Source organism: Astyanax mexicanus, chromosome 8 (genome assembly GCF_023375975.1).
Source record: "Astyanax mexicanus isolate ESR-SI-001 chromosome 8, AstMex3_surface, whole genome shotgun sequence".
NCBI classification, from domain to species: Eukaryota; Metazoa; Chordata; class Actinopteri; order Characiformes; family Acestrorhamphidae; genus Astyanax; species Astyanax mexicanus.
The window spans coordinates 5,752,793-5,778,161 of record NC_064415.1 but is presented as its reverse complement, the minus strand read 5'-3'; the positions used below and the strand labels follow the sequence as shown (position 1 = coordinate 5,778,161).

Genomic DNA, 25,369 nt, shown 5'->3' with positions numbered 1-25,369 from the left:
TTAAACATGTTTATAAAACGTCCATAAAATGGCGGTTACATAATTGAGTTATAAATCGTTTTATTTTGATTGTAATCTGGAAATTACCAGATACTTTAAATTATTAAATTAATTAAACGTATTTTTTACGGAACCGTATTGTTACCACTTATACTTTAAAAAAAAATCTTTAACATGACATGTCCTTATAACAAGAAACAAGAAATCTCGTTTTTACGAGTTTTTCTGCCAGTAAAACAACATAGTATGTCGTAACTATGAGAAAGTATCTCGTTTTTATGAGTTATTATGTTGTTTAAACGACATACTAGGTTGTAATTATGAAGTAAATATCTCGTAATTATGAGAAGGTTTATGTGCGTCTACACTACAGCATTTCTCGGACTAAATGTTGCAGTTAATTGAATTATTATAATTCTATTTTACACTTGGCTTAAATCACAAGGAAATCTTAGTGTCTTAGACTTTGGCAGCCATACGCTTCTGTGTTTTTCATATTATTTCATATTATATTATAATACTATAAAACACTGGTTCATAACTTTAAAGACTAAAAAGGATTTGTAGTCTTTTTTTCTTGTAAGGTTTTTGAAGTCACGTTAAAACAGGTGTCCAGCAAACTCTTTTGCCAAATATAAACATTTATTTTAATTCATTATTTAATTATATTATTATTAAATTATCTTTAATAATTTTTTTACCCAAATTATAGATGTTTTATTTGTCATTTGTTTGCGGCTCCGGGGTGGGTTTCCCAAAAGCTTCATAACACTAGAAACTTCATAAACTCTTACTTAAGACTGATAGTTTATTGAAGACCAAACTTTTACGTAACTAAAGTACTTCTAAACTTACTCGCAAATGAACTAGTAACCCTCGTTATTCTGAAAGAGCTTCTTTAAGTGGTTTCTGCTTACAGTTCAGCACCTTCAGCACCAGAGACGTCATTATTTCCGTGATTAATTCTGTATTATATTCTGTATTTATATTGTATTATAGGCCTGGACAATAATTCGATATCGGTATTTATCGCGATAAGAAATGTTTCAATAATGGTGATATCACTTTTGTGGTATAGCGATATGTATTATTTACAGAATCTGTCACGGACAGGCGTTTTCACTGGCGTCAGCTCGCTGGACACAATCAGCCACCGTAGCTGGGCTACGTCAGTGCGTGATGACGTAATCACACAGGCACGTAGCCAGATAGGCTAGGCTAGGCTAGGTTAAAATGGCTAGGCTAGGCTAGGCTCGAGTCCGCTCCGCTACGCATCTAAAATGTCTCGTGGGTCCAGTACACGTACAGCACTGTGTAAAAGTTTCAGGCAGCAAAGCAAATTACTAATCCACTAATCCATTTATCTCAGCAATATCAGTGTTTTTACCTGAAAAAAAAAACACCACATATTATTTGAACAGATGCAAATAAACACACATACATTAAAACGTAATTATGATGTTATATCCTTTGAGCCTGAAGCTGAAGAACAAAGTGTAGAGATTCCAGATTTCTCCTGGATGCTCCTCAGCCAGCATGTGTATATATATGTTCAGTTCCGTCAGCAGCTCACCTGATTTACCACATTTACCAGCAACTTACCAAACCAGGTGTTGATTAATATGATGAGAACTAGAAATAACTCTATTAAACTCAGATTAAGAGGAGAGATTAGGAGTAGTGATGGAAAGACACTTTTTTCAGCTCTGATCCGATTCCGATATAAAACTGCCGAAACCGATACAAAAACAAAAAAAAAAGGTCTTTTTTAGTTTATTTATTTTTGGTACTATGATTAAGGTTACATAATGAGGCTGAAACGGACCACACAGCCCTTTGAGGAGTATACACACAAGTGCATTTAATGTAAATGCATTCCAAAATCATTTATTTGACACACTTTATATGCAAATACACAATAGTTGTCTTCTTTAAATTAAATGTTTTAATTTTGTATTTTTTTTAGTTAAATACGTTAAATATTATATACAGGGCTCTCGACACATTTTTTTGCACTGGTTGGGCAGGAGACTTTTATTTTGACAGGTAGCGTAGTGGATTAGCTGCAATAGCTAACGACTAACCGGCAACGCTAACTGTATTTTCGAACTGAATTAATCACTGTTTTGTGTTTTTTAATTACAGATTGATTTCTTACAGCTGGTTAGAGTGGATAGGATCTGTGGTTTGATATTTGATGTGGATTATGGCTGTAGTTCTCTTGAGTTAGTTACTTATTACATTCACAATGCCGGAATGCAGCTGTCGGCCCAATGCTAGCTAGGCTAACAGACTGCAGATCTTAATGGAGATGGCTAAAGGCTAACTGGCGATGCTAACTGTATTTCCGAACTAAATTAATCACCAGTCTGTAGTTAATACCTTTACAACACCAGAATGCAGCTGCTGTCAGTTCAGTGCTAGCTAGGCTAACAGACTGCTGGTGTTAATCTGTTCACCCCTCGGATGCTGACTTTACAAATATTATGTGTACCGTTTTGCTGTTCGGCGTTTCCAAAGACTTCTTTTTTGTAGACAAACAGCTAAAGTTTACTCATTCAGCCACAGACTAAAGCTGCTGTACTGCTGGGGGTTCAGGGTAAACTGTGGAACTGTTACGTCAATATCGGCCCCGATACCAATATCGTATCGGATCTGTCCCATCTCTAATTGGGAGATGTTTTAATGAAAACAGGGCTGTAAAAGCTCTGCTTTTTGTAAAATTGCTGTTTGTATTTATTGTAATGCTGTAATGTGTTTTACTGAGCTAATAAACACTTACTTCACAGAACCTTTTTTTACTGAAATTCCCACAGGTCAGAGGTGGAAAGTAATGAATAGGTAATTTTACTTTTACTCAACTACGTTTTGACACAAGTAATTTATTCTGCTACATTGGAAAACTCCCAATTACTGATTAAAAAATAAAATGCTGGGGGAAAAAAAAACAATTGTCTGAATTTAAAATAATTTGGCACGGATGCTCACGCATGGAATAACGAGGCAAAAACTTCCTCATGCAACACAAAATGTGCCCCACCGGACAGAGCTGCAGCTTTCAAAACTTCCACAACAAACCTGAGAAAGCATTTGGTGTAAGTACTTTTATCAATAAACAATCTGCTTAAATAAATAAAAAAAAACAGTTAAAGCACAGCAATGGCAAGTTAAAAAATTATATATTTCCTATATTACCATAACTTTTTAATAGTAAAGAAAAAAAATGGCATAGAAACCTATGCCACTTGTTTTATGGGGTGGTCTGAACAAATACTGCCTGAAAAGGTCCAAATTACTATGTGGAATAATAGTTCATTAAAAACAATTTAATTTGTTTTTACTTTTTTACATCAAATAATTGAAAGTAACTATGTAACTTTTACTGTAAGTACATTTTAAATTTAGTACTTTTTTACTTTTGCTCGAGTAGACTTTTAGATCGGTACTTTTACAAGTCACATCTTTCAGGTCATGAATTCCCGAATCATTCGTAACACACATGTATCTTCAAATGAGCTGCATCTATAAAGCAGCTCCCACACTTAGTGCAGCTATACGTTTCTTCTTCTGTGTGAGAATGCTGGTGTGTTTCTAGATCATTACCACAGTCTGAACTGTCATAGCACTTTTCTTCTCTGTGAATGCACTGGTGTCGCTGGAGATGACTCTGGTCACTAAAGTCCATTTCGCACTTTGGACATTGGAATGGTTTTGAGTCCAGGTGGATGAGCTGGTGTTGCTGGAGATTGTTCGGGTCAGTAAAATCCATTTTGCACTTTGGACATTGGAATGGTTTTGAGTCCAGGTGGATGAGCTGGTGTTGCTGGAGATTGTTCGGGTCAGTAAAATCCATTTTGCACTTTGGACATTGGAATGGTTTTGTGTTCAGGTGGATGAGCTGGTGTTGCTGGAGATGATTCTGTTGATTAAAACCCATTCCACACTCCGGACACTGATATGTTTTTTCACCAGTGTGGTTGAGCTGGTGTTGCTGAAGATGGCTTTGCTGGGTGAAGCTCCTCCCACACTCTGGACAGTCGTACGGCTTCTCTCCAGTGTGGGTGCGCTGGTGTTGCTGGAGATTGCTCTGGTCACTAAAGTCCATTTCACACTTTGGACATTGGAATGGTTTGGAGTCCAGGTGGATGAGCTGGTGTTGCTGGAGATTGCTCTGGTCACTAAAGTCCATTTCGCACTTAGGACATTGGAATGGTTTTGTGTTCAGGTGGATGAGCTGGTGTCGCTGGAGATGATTCTGTTGATTAAAACCCATTCCACACTCCGGACACTGATACGGTTTTTCACCAGTGTGGTTGAGCTGGTGTTGCTGAAGATGGCTTTGCCGGGTGAAGCTCCTCCCACACTCCGGACAGTCGTACGGCTTCTCTCCAGTGTGAGTGTGCTGGTGTCTTCTCAGATGGTTCTGCTGAGTAAAACTCATCCCACACTCCGAGCAGAAGTACGGCTTCTCTCCGGTATGAACTCTCAGGTGTCGCAGGAGATGATTCCCTCGGTTAAAAGCCTTCCCGCACTCCGAGCATTCGTACTGCTTCACACCTGTGTGGATGCTCAGGTGTCGCGTGAGGCAGCCACTCTGAGCAAAGCTCTTCCCACACTGCGAGCACTCGTACGGCTTCTCTCCGGTGTGAACACGCTGGTGTCTCCGGAGATGAATTTGTTGAACAAAGCTCTTCCCACACTCTGAGCAGTGGTGCTTCCTCTCCTTCTTCTCTCCTTTCTCTCTGTTTATCAGCGTTCGGCTCTGAAATGTTTTCTGACTGTTGATGCCTTCTATAGATTCCATATTCACATATGACAGTATGAATCAATTCCTATGGTATTTGGAGATTTCCTTCAGGAAGTAGCATCAAACTTCATTCCTGGAAGAGAAAACCAAAAATGTATGTTAAAAAGTGTTTTCATGGCCCAGAGGCTGATTCTCTGAGGGTGGAAATCAGTGAAACCCCCTTCTTTCAAACAATGGGTCATAGAAGTACTGTCAATGATTCCACTAGAGAAGATGAGATATAATCCTAGTGGCAACCATGCTAAATTTACTAAAACGTGGGCTCCTTTTGTAGAATTTGTCAATAATATGTCCTTACTCTGATACACCCTGTTGTAATTTTCTTATTTATATGTATTGCAAACAAGTTGCAGTGATGCTTAACTAGCCTAGGTTATTAGCAATTTGGTATGGTCCCTGGTCAAGAACCATACAAGGCAGATAAAACTTGTGTAAATGTATCATGTGTGAAGGTGACATGTCTTCAAGCCCTTTTTTTTCTTTCTTTCTTTATGGTTTTATTTTGTGTATATAATTATATATGGGTAAATGCTTGTGACTATGTGATTGCTATTCATAGTATCATGTGATGCATTTTTTTTATATCTTTATGTATTTGAACATTTTATATACACCTTTATGCTGTGTTCTGAGCATTTTTGGGGGTGGGAGGAGGGGAGGGGTGGGATGTAAAGGGTTTGGTGTTTTTGTCGCATTCCAAAGAGGAGACTCATCTACAATGCAGAATTAATGAGATCCTACAAACAGTGGCACTAAACTTGATTACCTGGATTATCACAGGACACCATTAGAAACCTCTACAACTCTATTCTGAGATATCTGGCATGTTGCGTTACACACTACTTCTGTATGTGTAGCTCGTATCATATCAGTGTTAAAAATTGTAGAATTTACTCTCCCTGGCAATTTTTATATTCTGTACAAACAGAATTGCAATTCAACACTTCATTTTAGGTTGCAACTATTTTTTATATATTTACAGCTTACAAAAAATTGACATTACATGAAATAACATAACATTTCGCAGACATTTTTGTCCAAAGCGACTAATGATGTATATAGAGTAATAAAAGTTCAAGGTAAAAAATTTTTACATTTTTTGACAGGCCCTAAAGGAGATCAAAGGGAAATAGTGGGATCGAGGAGGAAAAGAGGGGAAGAAGGAAATGATGAGTTTCTTTGATTTTACCAGGAGTAAAGCAGCATAAAGTTACCCAAAAGCAGTGTGTAAGACTGGTGGAGGAGAACATGAAGCCAAGATGCATAAATACTGTGATTAAAACCAGGGTTATTCCACCAAATATTGATTTCTGAACTCTTAAAACTTTATGAATATGAACTGGTTTTCTTTCCATTATTTGAGGTCTGAAAGCTCTGCATCTTTTTTGTTATTTCAGCCGTTTCTCATTTTCTGCAAATAAATGCTCTAAATGAAAATATTTTTATTTGTAATTTGGGAGAAATGTTGTCTGTAGTTTATAGAATAAAACTACAATGTTCCTTTTACTCAAACATAAACCTATAAATAGCAAAATCAGAGAAACTGATTCAGAAACTGAAGTGCTCTCTTAAATTATTTCTAGAGCTGTATGTACTGTGTTTGTTAGATTGTATGATCTATGTGTATTCCACTGTTGTAGTAGTAGACGTAAGTGCTGCATTTATTCATGCACTTGTATAGACTGCTCTTATTAACATTAATATGTTAGTTAGTGATTGGGTTATTCCTTAAGCCTGTATGTATTAGTGGTAGGCCTGTCACAATAATTGCAATATCGATTTATTGTACAATCAATGAACATGACCTCAATAATATTTGATAATCGTCTTTGATATCGTCTACTGTGTTTAGTTGTATGTTTCTTCTCATGTATAACAGTGTAGAGTTTTTTAGCCAGTCATTCTTCAATAACTGTGACTCCATAACATACACACAGTGTGGAGTAAAGTAGGTAAAGAAATCAGTATATAATTCCCAGACTAGTTATAATAAATGATAAACTCAAATGTTGTTGTCTTTAAAAAGTGTATAATTGCTTTTTCACACTGTTCTGTTTAGGGGCGTCACGATTTCGATATTTTATTGAAATAGATCAAAATTATGTCATGTCGAAGTCAAAAAGTGGATCGACGATCCCTCCCGCAAATGGCGCAGCACGCACGCTACACAAATACGCACACTACGCAAATGGCGCAGCACGCACGCTACGCAAATACGCACACTACGCAAATACGCACACTACACAAATGGCGCAGCACGCACGCTACGCAAATACGCACGCTACGCAAATACGCACACTACACAAATGGCGCAGCGCGTAGACATTCTCATCTCCTTAAAAAAAATGTAAAGTATAAAAATAGCAGTTGTTTTGTCTAGCCTCAAATATGTTAATAGTTAATAATATATCTTTGTTAAAGAAAAAAACTTTTCATTCTCAGAGACCGAGTTTTATTTTTCATGTTTATCTGTTATAGTAGGATAGAGTTCAGTTTGTTAAGGCTCTAATTGTTCTATTATTTTGTACATGAGTGTTCCTGTATTTTCCTTATTTTATGTTGCACATTGCTGTTTTAATAGCGCACACTGCTGCTACCAAAAAAGCCACTAGATGGCATTACATATATATCTTAATTAAATTATTTAAATTTGACCATTAGTGCCTAACGTGGTGTATTACAGATCACTTGTATCACTTTGCATCACTTATATCAAGCCCACCTTTTGAAATAAGACATTGTAAATTTGATGAATCAAACCAATGACTGACCATAGACTAATCTAAAACTGGCATAGGCCTCTCTGCTGTAAAAAAAAAGAAAAAAGAAAATAGAGAATCAAATCAAATCGTGACCCTAAAATTGGAAATGAAATCAAATCGAGGATTTAGAGAATCGTGACACCCCTAGTTCTGTTATTATTATGTCAGTGGCATTTAATAGCCTTAAAATTACAACATCGTGTATCGCAATAATTTCTGGAACAATATATCATCCACAAAAAATTCTTATCGTGACAGGCCTACTTAGTGGTATTATTATTATTACCTTCTTGCAGACTACACATCAATGTCTTAAATCTCACCTGTTGTGGAAGATCCTATTCATAACAACGACATATTACACTGAGCCGAATTACCTGGATCTACCTGTTCTTTACCTGAGTTCCCATAAACTGACATCAGTTAAGCCAAACTTCAGCCTCTATTTATTAATTCCAGGTGAACACCAGCCTGATATACATAAACTCCTTTACAACCTTTTTTAATACCCTTGATTTTACAAGAAACTAGCAGCTGTCCCAATATTTTTGTCCACATAGTGAACATTAGGGTTACAGTATATTCCAATACAGGCAGTTGTAGAAGAAATAAAGCAGATTAAAATAACATAATAACATATATTGTAGTGTGGACAGTCTGAAGGAGAAAGCTAATGTGCTAAAGCTAGCTGTAGATATAAGGCTGCTGTACTGTGGACAGTCTCAGCTACTCCTCACTCAGCAGAGTCTGGAACAGAGAGAGAGAAAGAGAGACTAATGAGGAATAAACTGAAGAACAGGCTGGTTTTACCTTCAGGCTGCAGATCTGAGACTCTGAGACTCCGTGTGGAATCACTGCTCTCATTGGCTGAACTGAAGAACCAGACAAACCTCAGAAACAGCCCCCCACCTGGACTGGAGAAATACAGAATTATACAATTCTCTATATTACTGCAAAAAAAGATAGATCAGGGGTGTCCAAACTACGGCCCGCGGGCCATTTGCGGCCTGTTTCCTTTTTTGGAGCGGCCCGCGAGGTATTTTAAAAATAGAATGAAAGTTGGCCCGCTGTTAAGCAGATTTTTATAATGTGAGATTCAAAGTTTGAACTAGGTGTCAGAAACGAGCCAAAGAGTCTAAAAGCGGAGAGAGTGCGCATTTCTAGCGCAGAAAAACGGGCCAAAGAGTCTAAAAGCGGAGAGAGTGCGCATTTCTAGCGCAGAAAAACGGGCCAAAGAGTCTAAAAGCGGAGAGAGTGCGCATTTCTAGCGCAGAAAAACGGGCCAAAGAGTCTAAAAGCGGAGAGAGTGCGCATTTCTAGCGCAGAAAAACGGGGCAAAAGTGTCTAAAAGCGGAGAGAGTGCGCATTTCTAGCGCAGAAAAACGGGCCAAAGAGTCTAAAAGCGGAGAGAGTGCACAGTTTTAGCCCCGAAAAAGGGCAAATGAGTCTAAAAGTTGCCGTAATTAAGGAGTTTAATATTAAGAGACATCATGAAATGAAATATCAATTTGAAAAAATCTTAGTTTACACAACACTGTCAAAGAAAGATAAAGATAGTAAGTCAAGTAAAATGGTGTGTAAATGAAATAATCAGGAAAATGTATTATAAAGTGGTATATTTCATTATTTGTTTTATTACAGAGTCTGTGGCCCGTGACTTCAAATATATTTCTCCTTCTGGCCCCCAACAAAAAACGTTTGGACACCCCTGAGATAGAGATAAGATTTTTTAGATTATCCTTTGTCATACTTGCAATTTTCTGATTATCAAACAAACTTTTTTACATCATCAAATATCAAATATAACCTGAGTAAATATAAAAATCATAAACGTTTTTAATCCTCCTATTATGTTCATGGTGTTTTGGGGTTAATTTAAAGTGGTGCATCTTTAAAACCCCCAAAAACTTCCATTACTAATTACTCTATCAATATTTAGAGCAATGCTGTTCCTTACCTCTAACAGGTAATGGTTCAATTAGGATAATTCACTCGTTTTTCATAAAAAAAATACATGTTCAAACTTTTTTTTAATGTTTTACTACTTTTAAAAGTAGTTTTAGGTACCTTATAGTACTTTCCTATAGGTATGTTTTGTTTGTTTTTTTACTGTTGTGCTGCAGACACTATTGCTTGTTATGATTTTAAGGCATTTCACAGTAGGGGTGGGCAATATTATATCGTGTACAATATATCGTGACAGAAATATCATGATATTAAAAATCCATATCATGATAATAGGGCTGTTCTCTCTTAAAAGTAGTCTATTATTTACTGTGAAGCTTTAGGTGTATTTATTGTATAATTGTTTTAGTTTGCACTTTATATGCATGCACTAAATATTCTGCAATATTATTTGCTGCATTATATTATTTTATGCTGTATTATTTATTTTGCCACATTATGATTATACTGGTATACTATTATACTATATTCCTGAAATTATTTTAGTTTTCCTATATCGCCAAGTATATCGTTATCGCAAAAATACCCTGAATAACCGTGATATTATTTTAGAGCCATATCGCCCACCCCTATTTCACACCTTATAAATTGCACTGTACCTTCACAATATTCCAATATTCAGTCATTTAGATTGTTTCAAAATGGTTTATTTTGGTATTTGGCATTTATTATACAGGCAGTTTAAAGAAAACGCTACTTACTGTACCTTTACGAACAGCGCCCTCCTTAATAACTGGCACCCAAAGTTAAAATGTGCGAAAAGCCTTAAAGTAAACTTAATTTTTATTAAAGAAGCATAAACTCACCCTGGCAATTATTGACATTTGAAATAAATGTATTTGAACCATTTTTGTCCTTTTTACTGTAGTTTATAAAGTGGATCCAAGTAACTGGGAACCTTTACTTAGTAATTAATCACTTCCTGTTTCTGTAGGGTATTAATATGACTTTGCACAGTGGTCTACTTCTCTTATTCACTCTTAAATCCAAATACCAACTGTTCAGCACGGGGCAGGATTGGTGATGCTGTGGGCCTGTTTCTCCTCTAAAGGATCTGGGAACCTTGTAAAGAAACATGGGATCATGAACTCTTTTTGAAATATCAGGAAATTTTGAATCAGAATATGGTGGCCTCTATCTGAAAGCTAAAGATGGGTCATCACTGGGTCTTCCAGCAAGACAATGACCCTGAACATGTGGCCAAATCTATTTGAAAATGGTTTACAAGGCACAAAAACAAGCTCTTTTCATGGCCATCTCAGTCCCCAGACCTCAACCCAATAAAAAAGTAGTGTGATTTTTTTTTTCTCCCACCAAATAAATGCACTTAAGCTATAGCTTAGATTTTTCACTTTAGAAGCTTAGATTTTTCATTGTCGTCCTATATTATATATAAAATAATAATAATAATAATAATAATAATAATAATAATTTATTAAAAGCCAAAGAACACTTCTTAACCAGGGGAGCCTGGTAATAATTATGGAGGGTGGTGTATCCTTATTGTTGAGTGTTACTCTTGGACAATGAAACTGAAACACCTGTGATTTTAGTGTGGGAGGTTTCATGGTTAATTTGGAGCAGCCTGGTGTTCAATCTTCATTAATTGCACATTGCACCAGTAAGAGCAGAGTGTGAAGGTTCAATTAGCAGGGTAAGAGCACAGTTCTGCTCTAAATATTGCAATGCTCACAACATTATGGGTGACATACCAGAGTTCAAAAGAGGACAAATTGTTGGTGCACGTCTTGCTGGAGCATCTGTGACCAAGACAGCAAGTCTTTGTGATGCATCAAGAGCCACGGTATCCAGGGTAATGTCAGCATACCACCAAGAAGGACCAACCACATCCAACAGGATTAACTGTGGACGCTGTAAGAGGAAGCTGTCTGGAACAGTGAACCAGTAAAACAATGCTTACAATGCTAAAATGAAGATGAATCTAACATTTTTTTTCTACACAAACTCATCAGAAGTGTTACAGCATGTGTGTGCATTGAAAGATCTTAAGTGTCTGAAGTTTTTCCCACATTCAGAGCAGAAATATTTCTCTCCTGTGTGAATGCGCTGGTGCTTCTGGAGGGCACTCTGCCACGTGAAACTCTTCCCACAGTCTGAGCAGCCGTACGGTTTCTCTCCCGTGTGAACCCGTAGGTGGCTCTGGAGAGTTCCCTGCTCGCTAAAGCTCTTCCCGCACTCCGGGCAGTGATACGGTTTATCGCCCGTGTGAATGCGCAGGTGCTTTGTGAGGTTATTTAACTGAATAAAGCTCTTCACACACTCCGGGCAGTGGTACGGTTTCTCCTCTGTGTGAATGCGCTGGTGCTTCTGCAGAGTACTCTGCTCTCTGAAACTCTTCCCACAGTCTGAGCAGTGATACGGTTTCTCTCCGGTGTGAATGCGCCGGTGGTTTCGGAACGTGCTGTACGTGGTAAAACTGGTCCCGCAGTCCGAGCAGCAGTACGGTTTCTCTCCGGTGTGAATGCGCTGGTGCTTTTTGAGATTGTTATGTTGAGTAAAACTTTTGCCGCACTCAGAGCAGAGATACGGTTTCTCTCCTGTGTGAATGCGCTGGTGTCGCTGGAGATGACTCTGTTTAATAAAGCTCTTACAGCACACAGAACAGATATAGGCTTTCTGCTTATCTGCATTTGTTGTATGAGTTTCTTGAGATGTGTTTGATGGGGGAGTACTGCAGCTCTGTACAGATTCCATATTCTCACAGTCTCATCAGTCTCTTCAGTTTGGTTTTAGCAGTCGGAGATCATCTTCTTGGTGTGGTTACTAAAAGGTACCCCTCAGCTCTGAAGACAGCTGAATTTCTGAAAGAGAAAATATTATTATTATAATTCACCCAACAGACAACAACACCAACAACCACCATTACAACAACTAATCAATCAAACAACCAACACAACAACCAACCCACACAACCACAATCCCCCAACAAACCAAAACAACATCCACCGCCCAGTAAACCAACAAAACCAACCAACAAACACGCCCCTCCCAACTAACTAACACAACAACCAGCCAACAATACCCATCAACAACCATCCCCCAACAAACCAACACAACAATCAACCAAAGATAACCAACAACCACCATTACAACAACTAATCAATCAAACAACCAACACGACAACCAATCCACACAATCACAATCCCCCAACAAACCAAAACAACATCCACCGCCCAGTAAACCAACAAAACCAACCAACAAACACGCCCCTCCCAACTAACTAACACAACAACCAGCCAACAAACCCATCAACAACCATCCCCCAACAAACCAACACAACAATCAACCAACAATAACCAACAACCACCAGCCAACAATACCCATCAACAACCATCCCCCAAAAAACCAACACAACAATCAACCAACAATAACCAACAACCACCAGCCAACAATACCAATCAACAACCATCCCCCAACAAACCAACACAACAATCAACCAACAATAACCAACAACCACCAGCCAACAATACCAATCAACAACCATCCCCCAACAAACCAAAACAACAACAACCACCCCAACAAATCAACACAACAACCACCTCCCAACAAACCAACACAACAACCACCCCCCAACAAACCAACACAAAAACCAACCAACAATAACCAACACAACCACCACCCAACAATAACCAACACAACAACCACCCCAACAAAGCAACACAACAATCAACCAACCAACAATAACCAACAACCACCTCCCAACTAACCAATACAACAACCAACCAACAATAACCAACACAACAACCACCCCCAACAAACCAACACAACAAACACCCCCCAACAAACCAACACAACAACCACCCCAACAAACCAACACAACAATCAACCAACAATACCCATCAACAACCATCCCCCAACAAACCAAAACAGCAACAACCACCCCCCAACACAACAACCAAACCAACAATAACCAACACAACAATCAACCAACAATAACCAACACAACAACCACCTCCAACAAAGCAACACAACAATCAACCAACAATAACCAACACAAAAACCACCTCCAACAAATCAACACAACAACCAAACCAACAATAACCAACACAACAACCACCCCCAACAAACCAACACAACAAACACCCCCCAACAAACCAACACAACAACCACCCCAACAAACCAACACAACAATCAACCAACAATACCCATCAACAACCATCCCCCAACAAACCAAAACAGCAACAACCACCCCCCAACAAACTAACACAACAACCAAACCAACAATAACCAACACAACAATCAACCAACAATAACCAACACAACAACCACCTCCAACAAAGCAACACAACAATCAACCAACAATAACCAACACAACAACCACCTCCAACAAAGCAACACAACAATCAACCAACAATAGCCAATAACAACCAGCCAACAATACCCATCCACAACCATCCCCCAACAAACCAAAACAACAACAACCAACCCCCAACAAACTAACACAACAACCAAACCAACAATAACCAACACAACAACCACCTCCAACAAAGCAACACAACAATCAACCAACAATAACCAACAATAACCAACACAACAACCACCTCCAACAAATCAACACAACAACCAAACCAACAATAACCAACACAACAACCACCTCCAACAAAGCAACACAACAATCAACCAACAATAACCAACACAACAACCACCCCCAACAAACCAACACAACAACCACCCAACAATAACCAACACAACAACCACCCCCCAACAAACCAACACAACAACAACCAACCCCCAACAAACCAACACAACAACCAAACCAACAATAACCAACACAACAACCACCTCCAACAAAGCAACACAACAATCAACCAACAATAACCAACACAACAACCACCCCCAACAAACCAACACAACAACCAACCAACAATAACCAACACAACAACCACCCAACAATAACCAACACAACAACCAACCAATCAACAATAACCAACACAACAACCACCCAACAATAACCAACACAACAACCACCCAACAATAACCAACACAACAACCACCCAACAATAACCAACACAACAACCACCCAACAATAACCAACACAACAACCAACCAACAATAACCAACACAACAACCAACCAACAATAACCAACACAACAACCACCCCCAACAAAGCAACACAACAACCAACCAACAATAACCAACACAACAACCACCCAACAATAACCAACACAACAACCAACCAATCAACAATAACCAACACAACAACCACCCAACAATAACCAACACAACAACCACCCAACAATAACCAACACAACAACCACCCAACAATAACCAACACAACAACCACCCAACAATAACCAACACAACAACCACCCAACAATAACCAACACAACAACCAACCAACAATAACCAACACAACAACCACCCAACAATAACCAACACAACAACCAACCAATCAACAATAACCAACACAACAACCAACCAATCAACAATAACCAACACAACAACCACCCAACAATAACCAACACAACAACCACCCAACAATAACCAACACAACAACCACCCAACAATAACCAACACAACAACCAACCAACAATAACCAACACAACAACCAACCAACAATAACCAACACAACAACCAACCAACAATAACCAACACAACAACCACCTCCAACAATAACCAACACAACAACCTCCCCAACAAAGCAACACAACAACCAACCAACCAACAATAACCAACCAACCAACAATAACCAACACAACAACCAACCAACAAATCAACACAACAATCAACCAACAATAACCAACACAAAAACCACCTCCAACAAATCAACACAACAACCAAACCAACAATAACCAACACAACAACCACCTCCAACAAAGCAACACAACAATCAACCAACAATAACCAACACAACAACCACCTCCAACAAAGCAACACAACAATCAACCAACAATAACCAATAACAACCAGCCAACAATACCCATCCACAACCATCCACCAAACAAACCAAAACAACAACAACCAACCCCCAACAAACTAACACAACAACCAAACCAACAATAACCAACACAACAACCACCTCCAACAAAGCAACACAACAATCAACCAACAATAAACAACAATAACCAACACAACAACCACCTCCAACAAATCAACACAACAACCAAACCAACAATAACCAACACAACAACCACCTCCAACAAAGCAACACAACAATCAACCAACAATAACCAACACAACAACCACCCCCAACAAACCAACACAACAACCACCCAACAATAACCAACACAACAACCACCCCCCAACAAACCAACACAACAACAACCAACCCCCAACAAACCAACACAACAACCAAACCAACAATAACCAACACAACAACCACCTCCAACAAAGCAACACAACAATCAACCAACAATAACCAACACAACAACCACCCCCAACAAACCAACACAACAACCAACCAACAATAACCAACACAACAACCACCCAACAATAACCAACACAACAACCAACCAATCAACAATAACCAACACAACAACCACCCAACAATAACCAACACAACAACCACGATTCAAGATTCAAGATTCAAGATTCAAAGAGTTTATTGTCATATGTACAGTACAGAAACAGGTTTCAGTGTACAATGAAATTCTTTCTTTGCCCTTCGCCAAGAATGCCAAATAGAAGATAGAAAAAGTGCAAAAACAATACAATAAGGTTATAAATATTAAACTAACTGTCAAAGACATAAAAAAAATAAAAGTTACTTAAGCAAAGAAATGTATAAAAAAAAGTGCAAGTGCGAAATAATGCAGTTATGGACATTAACTATATATATTAAAAAAAGATTAACAGTAAAGTGACGGCTGCAATGTAAACATGTTGAAGTAAAGTGCAGGGTTATTCCTGAGTTGTGTTCAAGAGTCTGATCCCAGGGTTATACCTGAGGTGTGTTTAGAGTCTGAAGGCAGGGTCATTCCTTAGGTGTGTTCAAGAGTCTGATGGCCGTGGGGAAGAAACTGTTCTTTAACCTGGTGGTCTTGCATTTTACACTTCTGTACCTCCGGCCTGAGGGCAGAAGTGTGAACAGTCCATGCTGGGGATGGGTGGAGTCTTTAAGGATGGATGCAGCTCTCCTGTGGACTCTGTGGTGGTAGATGCTCTGCAGGGAGGGCAGTGGAGTCCTGATGATCTTCTCGGCAGTCTTCACCACTCTCTGCAGACGTTTGCGCTCTGCCACAGTCGTGCTGCCGTACCACACGGTGATGCAGCTGGTCAGGAGGCTCTCGATCACACAGCTGTAGAAGTTGTTGAGGATCTTGGGAGACATCCCAAACTTCCTCAGTCTCCTCAGAAAGTACAGCCGCTGTTGAGCCTTTTTGACCAGCTGCGTTGTGTTTATTGTCCATGTGAGGTCCTGACTGATGTGGACGCCCAGGTATTTGAAGCTGCTCACTCTCTCCACTTCAAGTTCCCGGATGAACAGTGGCTGATGAGGTCTCCTCCCCTTTCTCATGTCCACTATCAGCTCCACCCAACAATAACCAACACAACAACCACCCAACAATAACCAACACAACAACCAACCAACAATAACCAACACAACAACCAACCAACAATAACCAACACAACAACCAACCAACAATAACCAACACAACAAACACCCCCAACAAAGCAACACAACAACCAACCAACCAACAATAACCAACACAACAACCACCTCCAACAATAACCAACACAACAACCACCTCCAACAAAGCAACACAACAACCAAACCAACAATAACCAACACAACAACCACCTCCAACAACAACCAACACAACAACCACCCCAACAAAGCAACACAACAACCAACCAACCAACAATAACCAACACAACAACCAACCAACCAACAATAACCAACACAACAACCACCTCCAACAATAACCAACACAACAACCACCTCCAACAATAACCAACACAACAACCACCTCCAACAATAACCAACACAACAAGCACCCTCAACAAAGCAACACAACAACCAACCAACCAACAATAACCAACACAACAACCACCTCCAACAATAACCAACACAACAACCACCTCCAACAATAACCAACACAACAACCAACCAACAATAACCAACACAACAACCAACCAACAATAACCAACACAACAGCCACCCCCAACAAAGCAACACAACAACCAACCAACCAACAATAACCAACACAACAACCACCTCCAACAATAACCAACACAACAACCACCTCCAACAATAACCAACACAACAACCACCCCCAACAAAGCAACACAACAACCAAACCAACAATAACCAACACAACAACCACCTCCAACAACAACCAACACAACAACCACCTCCAACAATAACCAACACAACAACCACCTCCAACAATAACCAACACAACAACCACCCCCAACAAATCAACACAACAACCACCCAACAATAACCAACAACCACCTCCCAACTAACCAATACAACATCCAACACAAACGAACAATAACCACCCCTAAATAAACAATACAACAACCAACCAACCAACAATAACAAATAACCAACACCACCAACACACAGCACACTATATTAAATGGTCCACTGCCTCAACTTAATATCCAAAAGTAAAGTTAGTAAAGAAGGGGAAATAGTAGAAAAGTAAAAAGAAAAGCCAATTAAATTTTCCATTTCCATTTAATTTTAGTAAATTCATAATCTCAGTCAATGGTTTCTATTTAATTCCTTCTCTTTTTTATGACTTTAATTTTTTATCTTACAAGAAAAGGCTCCTCTTAGCGCTGTGACTATTTTTTACGTTTTTAATCGGAGTCCGTTCTTTACAGACGGTCCCTGAGGAGCTTCAGCGCTGCTGCTGCTGCTGCTGCTGCAGTGATTCCTGCTGTTGTCAGTAGTTAAATATCCTCGGAGGAGCGGAAATTTCGGGTGTTTTGAGAAAATCTAACGTCTGGAAACATTTATCTGCTACTAAAACACCAATAAAAAACCTCAGGCACAAGATCTTCCATCAGCTTGCACTGCTAATAACTCTCCACAGAATCTACACAGGATTAAATATAACCCAGCCTGGTACTGAACAGAGTAAACATATCTGATATACAGTTTTTACCTGTAGCACTGCAGCTCCTCTTCTTTTACCTAAACCAAGTAAAACGCCTCTTGCTGAGGTGCTTCTTCTTCTTCTTTACAGATTATGGAGGTCGGTAGACCAACTACAGGTGCATTACCACCACCTACAGAGCTGGAGAGTGAAGCAAGACCTCTAAACTCTATCTGAGATATCTTTTATTATTAATATTTATCTATATTAATAGATAATATAGTACAAATAAATCACTACAGTAAAAAATAAAGACTTTCATGAGAGAAAATCAAAGGAATTTGTGAACTTGCTTTTAAACATCAGTGGAATGGCCCAAATATATTTTTAGCAGCAAAACTACACTTTATACGGCCGTCTTGAACTGCACAGCAATTAAAATACAGACTTTAAATTGAAAGAAAAATATAGTCTATGACTAAGCTTAATTTTAAATAACAAAGTAGAGAAAAAAGAAAATATTAAATAAGGTGTGTCCATCTTTTGACTGGTACTGTAAATGTAAAATGTAAAAAAAAAACAAAAAAAAACAAGAAACTTACCTTTTTCCCCTCACCTACAAAACTTTCAGTAGTATGTTTTATGTAAAATGCAGTTGCTCATTTTAAAATGCATGGATGTATACATACACTTTAGGATTATTTGGTTAAATTAAACAGCATTTTCATTTCACATAACTTTAATCTTCTCTGATCATATTGTGTTTAGATAATTATATATTTATGTCAATGTTCGTGCACAGTGCAAGAGTGCACTACCACACCAGTGTCTGCTATATCATCCCTGTAAGCTAATATTGAAGTGTTATACTACCCACTACTGATGATTTTGAAGCTGTTATTCTTACATTCTATAACATTGCTGATATCTGTAAAATTCCTTCACATCTCTTAAGATGATGCAAAATGTCTGGGTTTATTTATTACATTGTTTGTCTTAGTTTCAGAATTGCATGCACACTTATTGATTTAAGCATTATAAAAAAAACACAACCCTTTTAGTTACGCAGTTCTGTTTTGTCTGGTGGTTTGGCGTACAATACAGTGACTTTCACATAATCCAAAAAAAAAAAAAAGTTATCAAATCTCCTACACATTAAAGCAGTTAAAGGTGTTCCCATATTTACATAGCAGTAAAATACAAAAGTTACATGTTCAATTCATACTGAACTAAAGACACGAAATGAAAATAATAACCACAGACATATACATGCCAATTTACAATCACACACATACAGGCATAATTACTGGTTCATTAATTACATACGAAATAATACATTTCTTTAAATTCTTGTTATATTATTCTTAATGTTAAAATGAGGATGAACACAATAGCCAAATCACAAACAAATTTCAGTTTTCTTAACAAATAAGCCAAAATAGCTACAGTCTCACCTAAAATAACTTTTTAAAAAAATTCTGTGTTAGCTTTCTCCCCTGCTATTAGGCCAATACCGGTGCAAAAAGCATTCTAGGATATTGAACTATACCAAGTCCTCACAAGTCAACTCCTGATGCATCCCTGAACACTAGTGGTGGGAATCACAGTGCATCTCATGACACGATATTATCACGATAGTTTGATTCTGTGATTACTCGATACATCACAACACAATTCTCTATGATACTTTACAGCTACAGAAGTGTTACAGAAGTGGATAAAATATGGGGGGTTGGGGAGATCGCTGCACTATTTGTTAAGGGGGAGAGATTGCAGTGCTATTTGTTGACGGTGGGAGATGGTGCCGCTATTTGTTGACAGAGGGAGATTGCGGCACTATTAGTTAATGTAGTGTTTGGGGAAATTGTGGCCCTATTTGATGGCGGAGGAGATCGTGGAGCTATTTGGTGACGTGGTGGTTTGGGACATTTTGGTGCTGTTTGTTGATGGAAGAGATCACTATTTGGTGATTGTTGGGGAGATTGCAGCGCTACTTGTTGATGGGGAGATCGAGGAGCTAATTGGTGATGTGGTTGGGGGGATTTTGGCACTATTTGTTGACAGGGGAGATTGCAGAGATTGCATTTGATTATATGGTGGTTTGAGAGATTGCAGCACTATATGTTGACGGGGGAGACTGCGGCACTATTTGTTGATGGGGGGAAATTGTGGAATTATTTGGTGATGTGGTGGTTGGGGAGATTGCGGCGCTATTTGTTGACGGTGGGAGATTGCGGCGCTATTTGATGATGTCGTGGTTGATGAGATTGTGGCATTATTTGTTGACTGTGGGAGATTGCGGTGCTATTTGTCGACAGGGGTGCGGGATCGCAACACTATTTGTTGACAGGGGTTAGAGAGATTGCGGCGCTATTCGTTGATGGAGGAAGGGATTGTGTTGCTATTTGTTGACGGAGGAAGATTGCGGTGCAATCTGTTGATGAGGGAGATTGCAGAGCTATTTAGTTATGTGGTGGTTAGGGAGATTGCGGCCCTATTTGTTGACAGGGGAGTTGGGCGATGTGGGATACTGATAAGGAGGGAGCATCAAGAACACATCAGGATATCAACTGTGCTTGGCTGGCTGTAAACCCTTGAAAGTAACAGTATGTGGGTTGTGACTGATGATGTTTCCCGAATCGTCTGGAACAAAGAAGCATACAGACATAATAGCAGAATCAGAAACGGCTAAAGTTTCTGTTTAAACAACTTCGTTGGGCATCCGAGAGCACGTGTGCGCATTAAACGTTTTCAAATGTCTGAAGTTTACCCCACATTTAGAGCAGATAAACGTCTCTCCGGAGTGAATGCGCTGGTGGTTTTTGAGATTGCAGCGTTGGTTGAAACTCTTCCCACACTGTGAGCAGTGAAAGGGTTTCTCTCCTGTGTGAACACGATGGTGCTTCTGGAGAGTACTCTGCTCCCTAAAGCTCTTCCCGCACTCAGTGCAGTGATACGGTTTCTCTCCTGTGTGAATGCGCTGGTGGATCTGGAGAGCACTCTGCTCCCTGAAGTTCTTGCCGCACTCCGTGCAGGGGTAGGGCTTCTCTCCTGTGTGAATGCGCTGGTGCTTCTGGAGAGTTATCTGCTCGTTGAAGCTCTTCCCGCAGTCCGAGCAGCAATACGGTTTCTCGCCTGTGTGAACGCGCTGGTGGACTTTAAGGTTGTAGTAATTGGTAAAACTCTTGCCGCACTCTGAGCAGGAGTACGGTTTCTCTCCTGTGTGAATGCGCTGGTGCTTTTGCAGAGCACTCTGCTCCCTAAAGGTCTTTCCACACTCTGAGCAGTGATACGGTTTTTCTCCAGTGTGAATGCGTTGGTGCTTCTGAAGACCACTTTGGCCCCTAAAGCTCTTTCCACAATCCGAACAGTGATACGGTTTCTCTCCTGTGTGAATGCGCTGGTGGTTTTGGAGACTATAGTTATTAGCAAAGCTCCTCCCGCACTCTGAGCAGTAATACGGTTTCTCTCCAGTGTGAACACGCTGGTGAGCGTGAAGATTACTCTGAGTGTTAAAGCTTTTCCCGCACACTGAGCAGGAATACGGCCTCTGTCCGGTGTGAACGCGCTGATGCACCTGGAAATTACACAGATAATTAAAGCTCTTCCCGCACTCCGAGCAGCTGTAGGGCTTCTCCGCAGTGTGAATGCGCTGATGCCTCTTGAGGACGTCTTGTCTGGTAAAACCCTTTCCACATTCCGAGCAGGAAAGCGGTTTCTCCTGCGTGTGGAAGTGCTGGTGTCGCTGGAAATTCCTCTGATGATTAAAACTCTTCCCACACTCCGAGCAGTGATACGGCTGCTCACCTGTGTGAACGACCTGGTGCGTTTTAAGAAAACTGAGTTCTATAAAACTCTTCCCACACTCTGAGCAAAAATACGGTTTCTCTCCTGTGTGAGAGCGCAGGTGCCGCTGGAGATGACTGTGTTTGTTAAAGCTCTTTAAACACACAGAACAGGTGTGAGTTTTCTTGTCGTCTGTGTTCGTTGGCGTTTCCTGAGGCGTGTTTGAATGGGCAGTATCCACGTCCTCACCGTCTCTTCTGTTTTCAGCAGCCTGATCTCTTTCTTCTAAAGGTTCATCCATGCTCTGCAGACAAAGAAAAGTGCATAATTTTTAAAACATACTTTCAGACAGAAGTTTTAGACTCTTACATTTTCACACAATTATCTAAACTTTCTACTCCTTACATTTTAATAAAAACAGCCTTGTTACTCCTATTTTATTTTAGCTGTGATCCATCACACCTGTACACATTACTTTTACTTTTATACTTTAAGTAGTTTGAATCCAGTACTTTTTTAAACACTTTTACTTAAAGAGTCAAAAGCTTAAATTGATACTTCAACTTCTACATTATTTTAGTATTTTAAGCCCCAGTATCTATACTTCTACCTACAGAGTAATGAATGGAGGTACTTTTCACACTGCAAATGAACTAATACAGAATTTTTCACTAGAATATATTTTCCAATTTCCAAAAAAAAGTTTTATAAAGGGCTTAAACACAACACATTCCATCAGATCCATAATGTATGTTAAGTTTATGTCATATTTTTTAAATAAACGGCTAGCCTCAGTTGTACACCTATGGGCTTAAACACTAAGATTTCAAATGTTAAAAAAAAAAAAAAAGAAAGAAAATATAAAAGAAAATAAATTAAATAAAATTAAAATGCAATGGAGTTTTTTTGTGTCAGAATTGTTGGTGATAGTATGTGATGATTTTAAAAGTAGCTTTAAAACAGTAATTTTAAAGCAGCGCGCAGTACTACTGTAACCCAGTCTCTGTTTATTTATCAACCTCAAAATATATCTGCAAACATTCATCTTAATTTCTACAACAATCTGCTCACTGAACATTATAATTTGGAAGGACTTACAATTACCATAAAAAAATAATAAATATCAGTCTAGAGCACCTGTTTTTTTTATTATTATTTTTTAAGATTTGAAGCAGTCTAAAAAATAAATAAATACTTAATAAAAAAAATCAAATAAAATTATGCATAAGATATCAATTTTCTCTAGTTTATGCAGTGTATGCATTGTCCAAATTTTAAACAAACCTCATTTTCATTGCAGCCGAGCATTTACAACTTAAAGGGACTTTAATAATAAAGTTAAAATTAAAATCAACTATTTGATTGGGGTAAGCTAAAATAACGAGCTTCATAAACAGAACAATAAAAGTAAAAAAAAAAAAACAATAAATGGCAAAAGCATTAGAAAACACTTTTTTATGTGAATACTTTCTCTCTTCTTTCAACATACCTGCTCAATACTAAATATTACAATACCCATTGTCTGCTTGTCTGTTTTGTAACTACCTCTTTCACTGTTGTTTCACCTTATACTGTTACATATTTGTGCATCCAGTATATGCACTCCAGCATTTAAGCTGAAGTACAAAAAAACACCAAAGCCCCGATAATTCCTTATTATTTATCTGCTACCAAAACATAAACACAATCTCCCACACAGGAACTGCATCAGTACAGTCAGATAACACTGAATCCAGAGCTGCAGAGTCTTTCTTATACATTAATCAGCTCCTCTAATACAGTCATTAAATCTAAACATCAGAAACTCCTCTTACCTTCAGCTTCAGAGCAGCTCCTCTTTTATCTTCAGCACAGTAAAAATCCTCAAACAGCTTCAGATACAGTGACTGGATACAATCTAACTCCTCCACCTCACCGAGATCTCAGAACTACAGAACTACAGAAACAGCGCCATCACCCGGACTGGAGTCTCTATTCAACACTGAATCAAAAGCTTTAAAACATATATTTTTTATTTTATTTAATTAATTTTTTTCTACATTGTTGATTAGTATTAAATACATGAAAACAGTTAGGGCAATGAAAATGTATTTATATAGCACCTTTCATACGCAACATTCATTCAAAGTGTTCTACAAATGAGAAAATAAAAAAAGAAGTAAAATTACAAAAACATGTAAAAAAATAACAATAAAAATAAAAACTAAAAAAGAATAAAGCATGAATGATCCAAACATGATAAAAACGAAGAGAAGTCAAATAAAAAACATGCAAAAGATTAACAATTAACAAATAAATAAATAAAGCATTTTCAATGCAGCCGAGCATTTACAACTTAAAAAAAATAAAATAAAATAAACTGTTTGAACAGGTTAAGCTACAATAATGAACTTCATAAACAAAACAAAAAAGTTACTAAGACGAAATAAAATAATTCAGAATAAAATTATAAGTGGACGGGTAAAAACGTAAAGCAGTCAAATAAAGAAAAAAATACTTAAAATGTATAAAATTAATAAAAAATGTACATACATTTTCTCTAGTTTTTGCCAATAGATTTTTTTGCAGTGTATGCATTGTCCAAATTTTAATCAAATATTATTTTTCAGTGCAGCCGAGCATTTACAACTTATAGGGACTTAAATAATAAAATTAAAATTAAAATCAAGTATTTGTTTGATTAGGGTAAGCTAAAATAAGGATCTTTATAAAAAAGAAATAAAATAAAAGTACTACTAAGATTATTAAGAGTAAACGGTAAAGATAAAATAAAACAGTAAAACACAAAATAAAATAAATAAAAGGAAATATCTATTTACACCTTTCATCTAGTTTTTGGCAATGGATTTTTAGCAGTGTACTTATATATAATTATATAATTTTTTTGTCCATTGAATCAGACAGAAGAGTTATATTTTATATTTGGTTTATGGGCTGTATGGTAGAGTTTGAGAGGCTGGTGCAGTACCTGTAATAAACAGTAGGGGGGAGTAAAGAGCCGCAGCAGCTCCTCTCTCTCACAGGATGAGCGGAGGAAG

At 38.3% G+C, this 25,369-nt stretch overlaps 2 protein-coding genes across 2 annotated transcripts; both read right to left on the bottom strand.

Annotated features, from left to right (window-relative positions):
* Window positions 1-1,820: 1,820 nt before the first annotated feature.
* On the bottom strand, window positions 1,821-5,184 carry LOC125780493 (zinc finger protein 501-like). The gene has a single exon (XM_049482731.1). It carries the CDS (start codon window positions 4,802-4,804, stop codon window positions 3,485-3,487), a length of 1,320 nt encoding a protein of 439 aa, XP_049338688.1. The 5' UTR covers window positions 4,805-5,184; the 3' UTR covers window positions 1,821-3,484.
* A 4,975-nt stretch (window positions 5,185-10,159) lies between these two features.
* LOC103023752 (gastrula zinc finger protein XlCGF26.1-like) lies at window positions 10,160-24,302 on the bottom strand. The gene is made up of 3 exons (XM_049482734.1): window positions 24,146-24,302; window positions 21,316-22,635; window positions 10,160-12,174 (listed from the first exon to the last, which is right to left on the bottom strand). The coding sequence occupies exons 2-3, from the start codon at window positions 22,630-22,632 to the stop codon at window positions 11,491-11,493; spliced, it is 2,001 nt and encodes a 666-aa protein (XP_049338691.1). The 5' UTR covers window positions 22,633-22,635; window positions 24,146-24,302; the 3' UTR covers window positions 10,160-11,490.
* Window positions 24,303-25,369: the final 1,067 nt, after the last annotated feature.

What these genes read in the sequence shown, in the direction of transcription:
- LOC125780493 (XM_049482731.1), bottom strand. Translation starts at nt 4,804, where the DNA reads ATGGAATCTATAGAAGGCATCAACAGTCAGAAAACATTTCAGAGCCGA.
- LOC103023752 (XM_049482734.1), bottom strand. Translation starts at nt 22,632, where the DNA reads ATGGATGAACCTTTAGAAGAAAGAGATCAGGCTGCTGAAAACAGAAGA. An exon ending in TTATCTGCTCTAAATGTGGG is followed by an intron (nt 12,175 to 21,315) that starts GTAAACTTCAGA and finishes AATGCAGATAAG; the next exon opens with CAGAAAGCCTATATCTGTTC.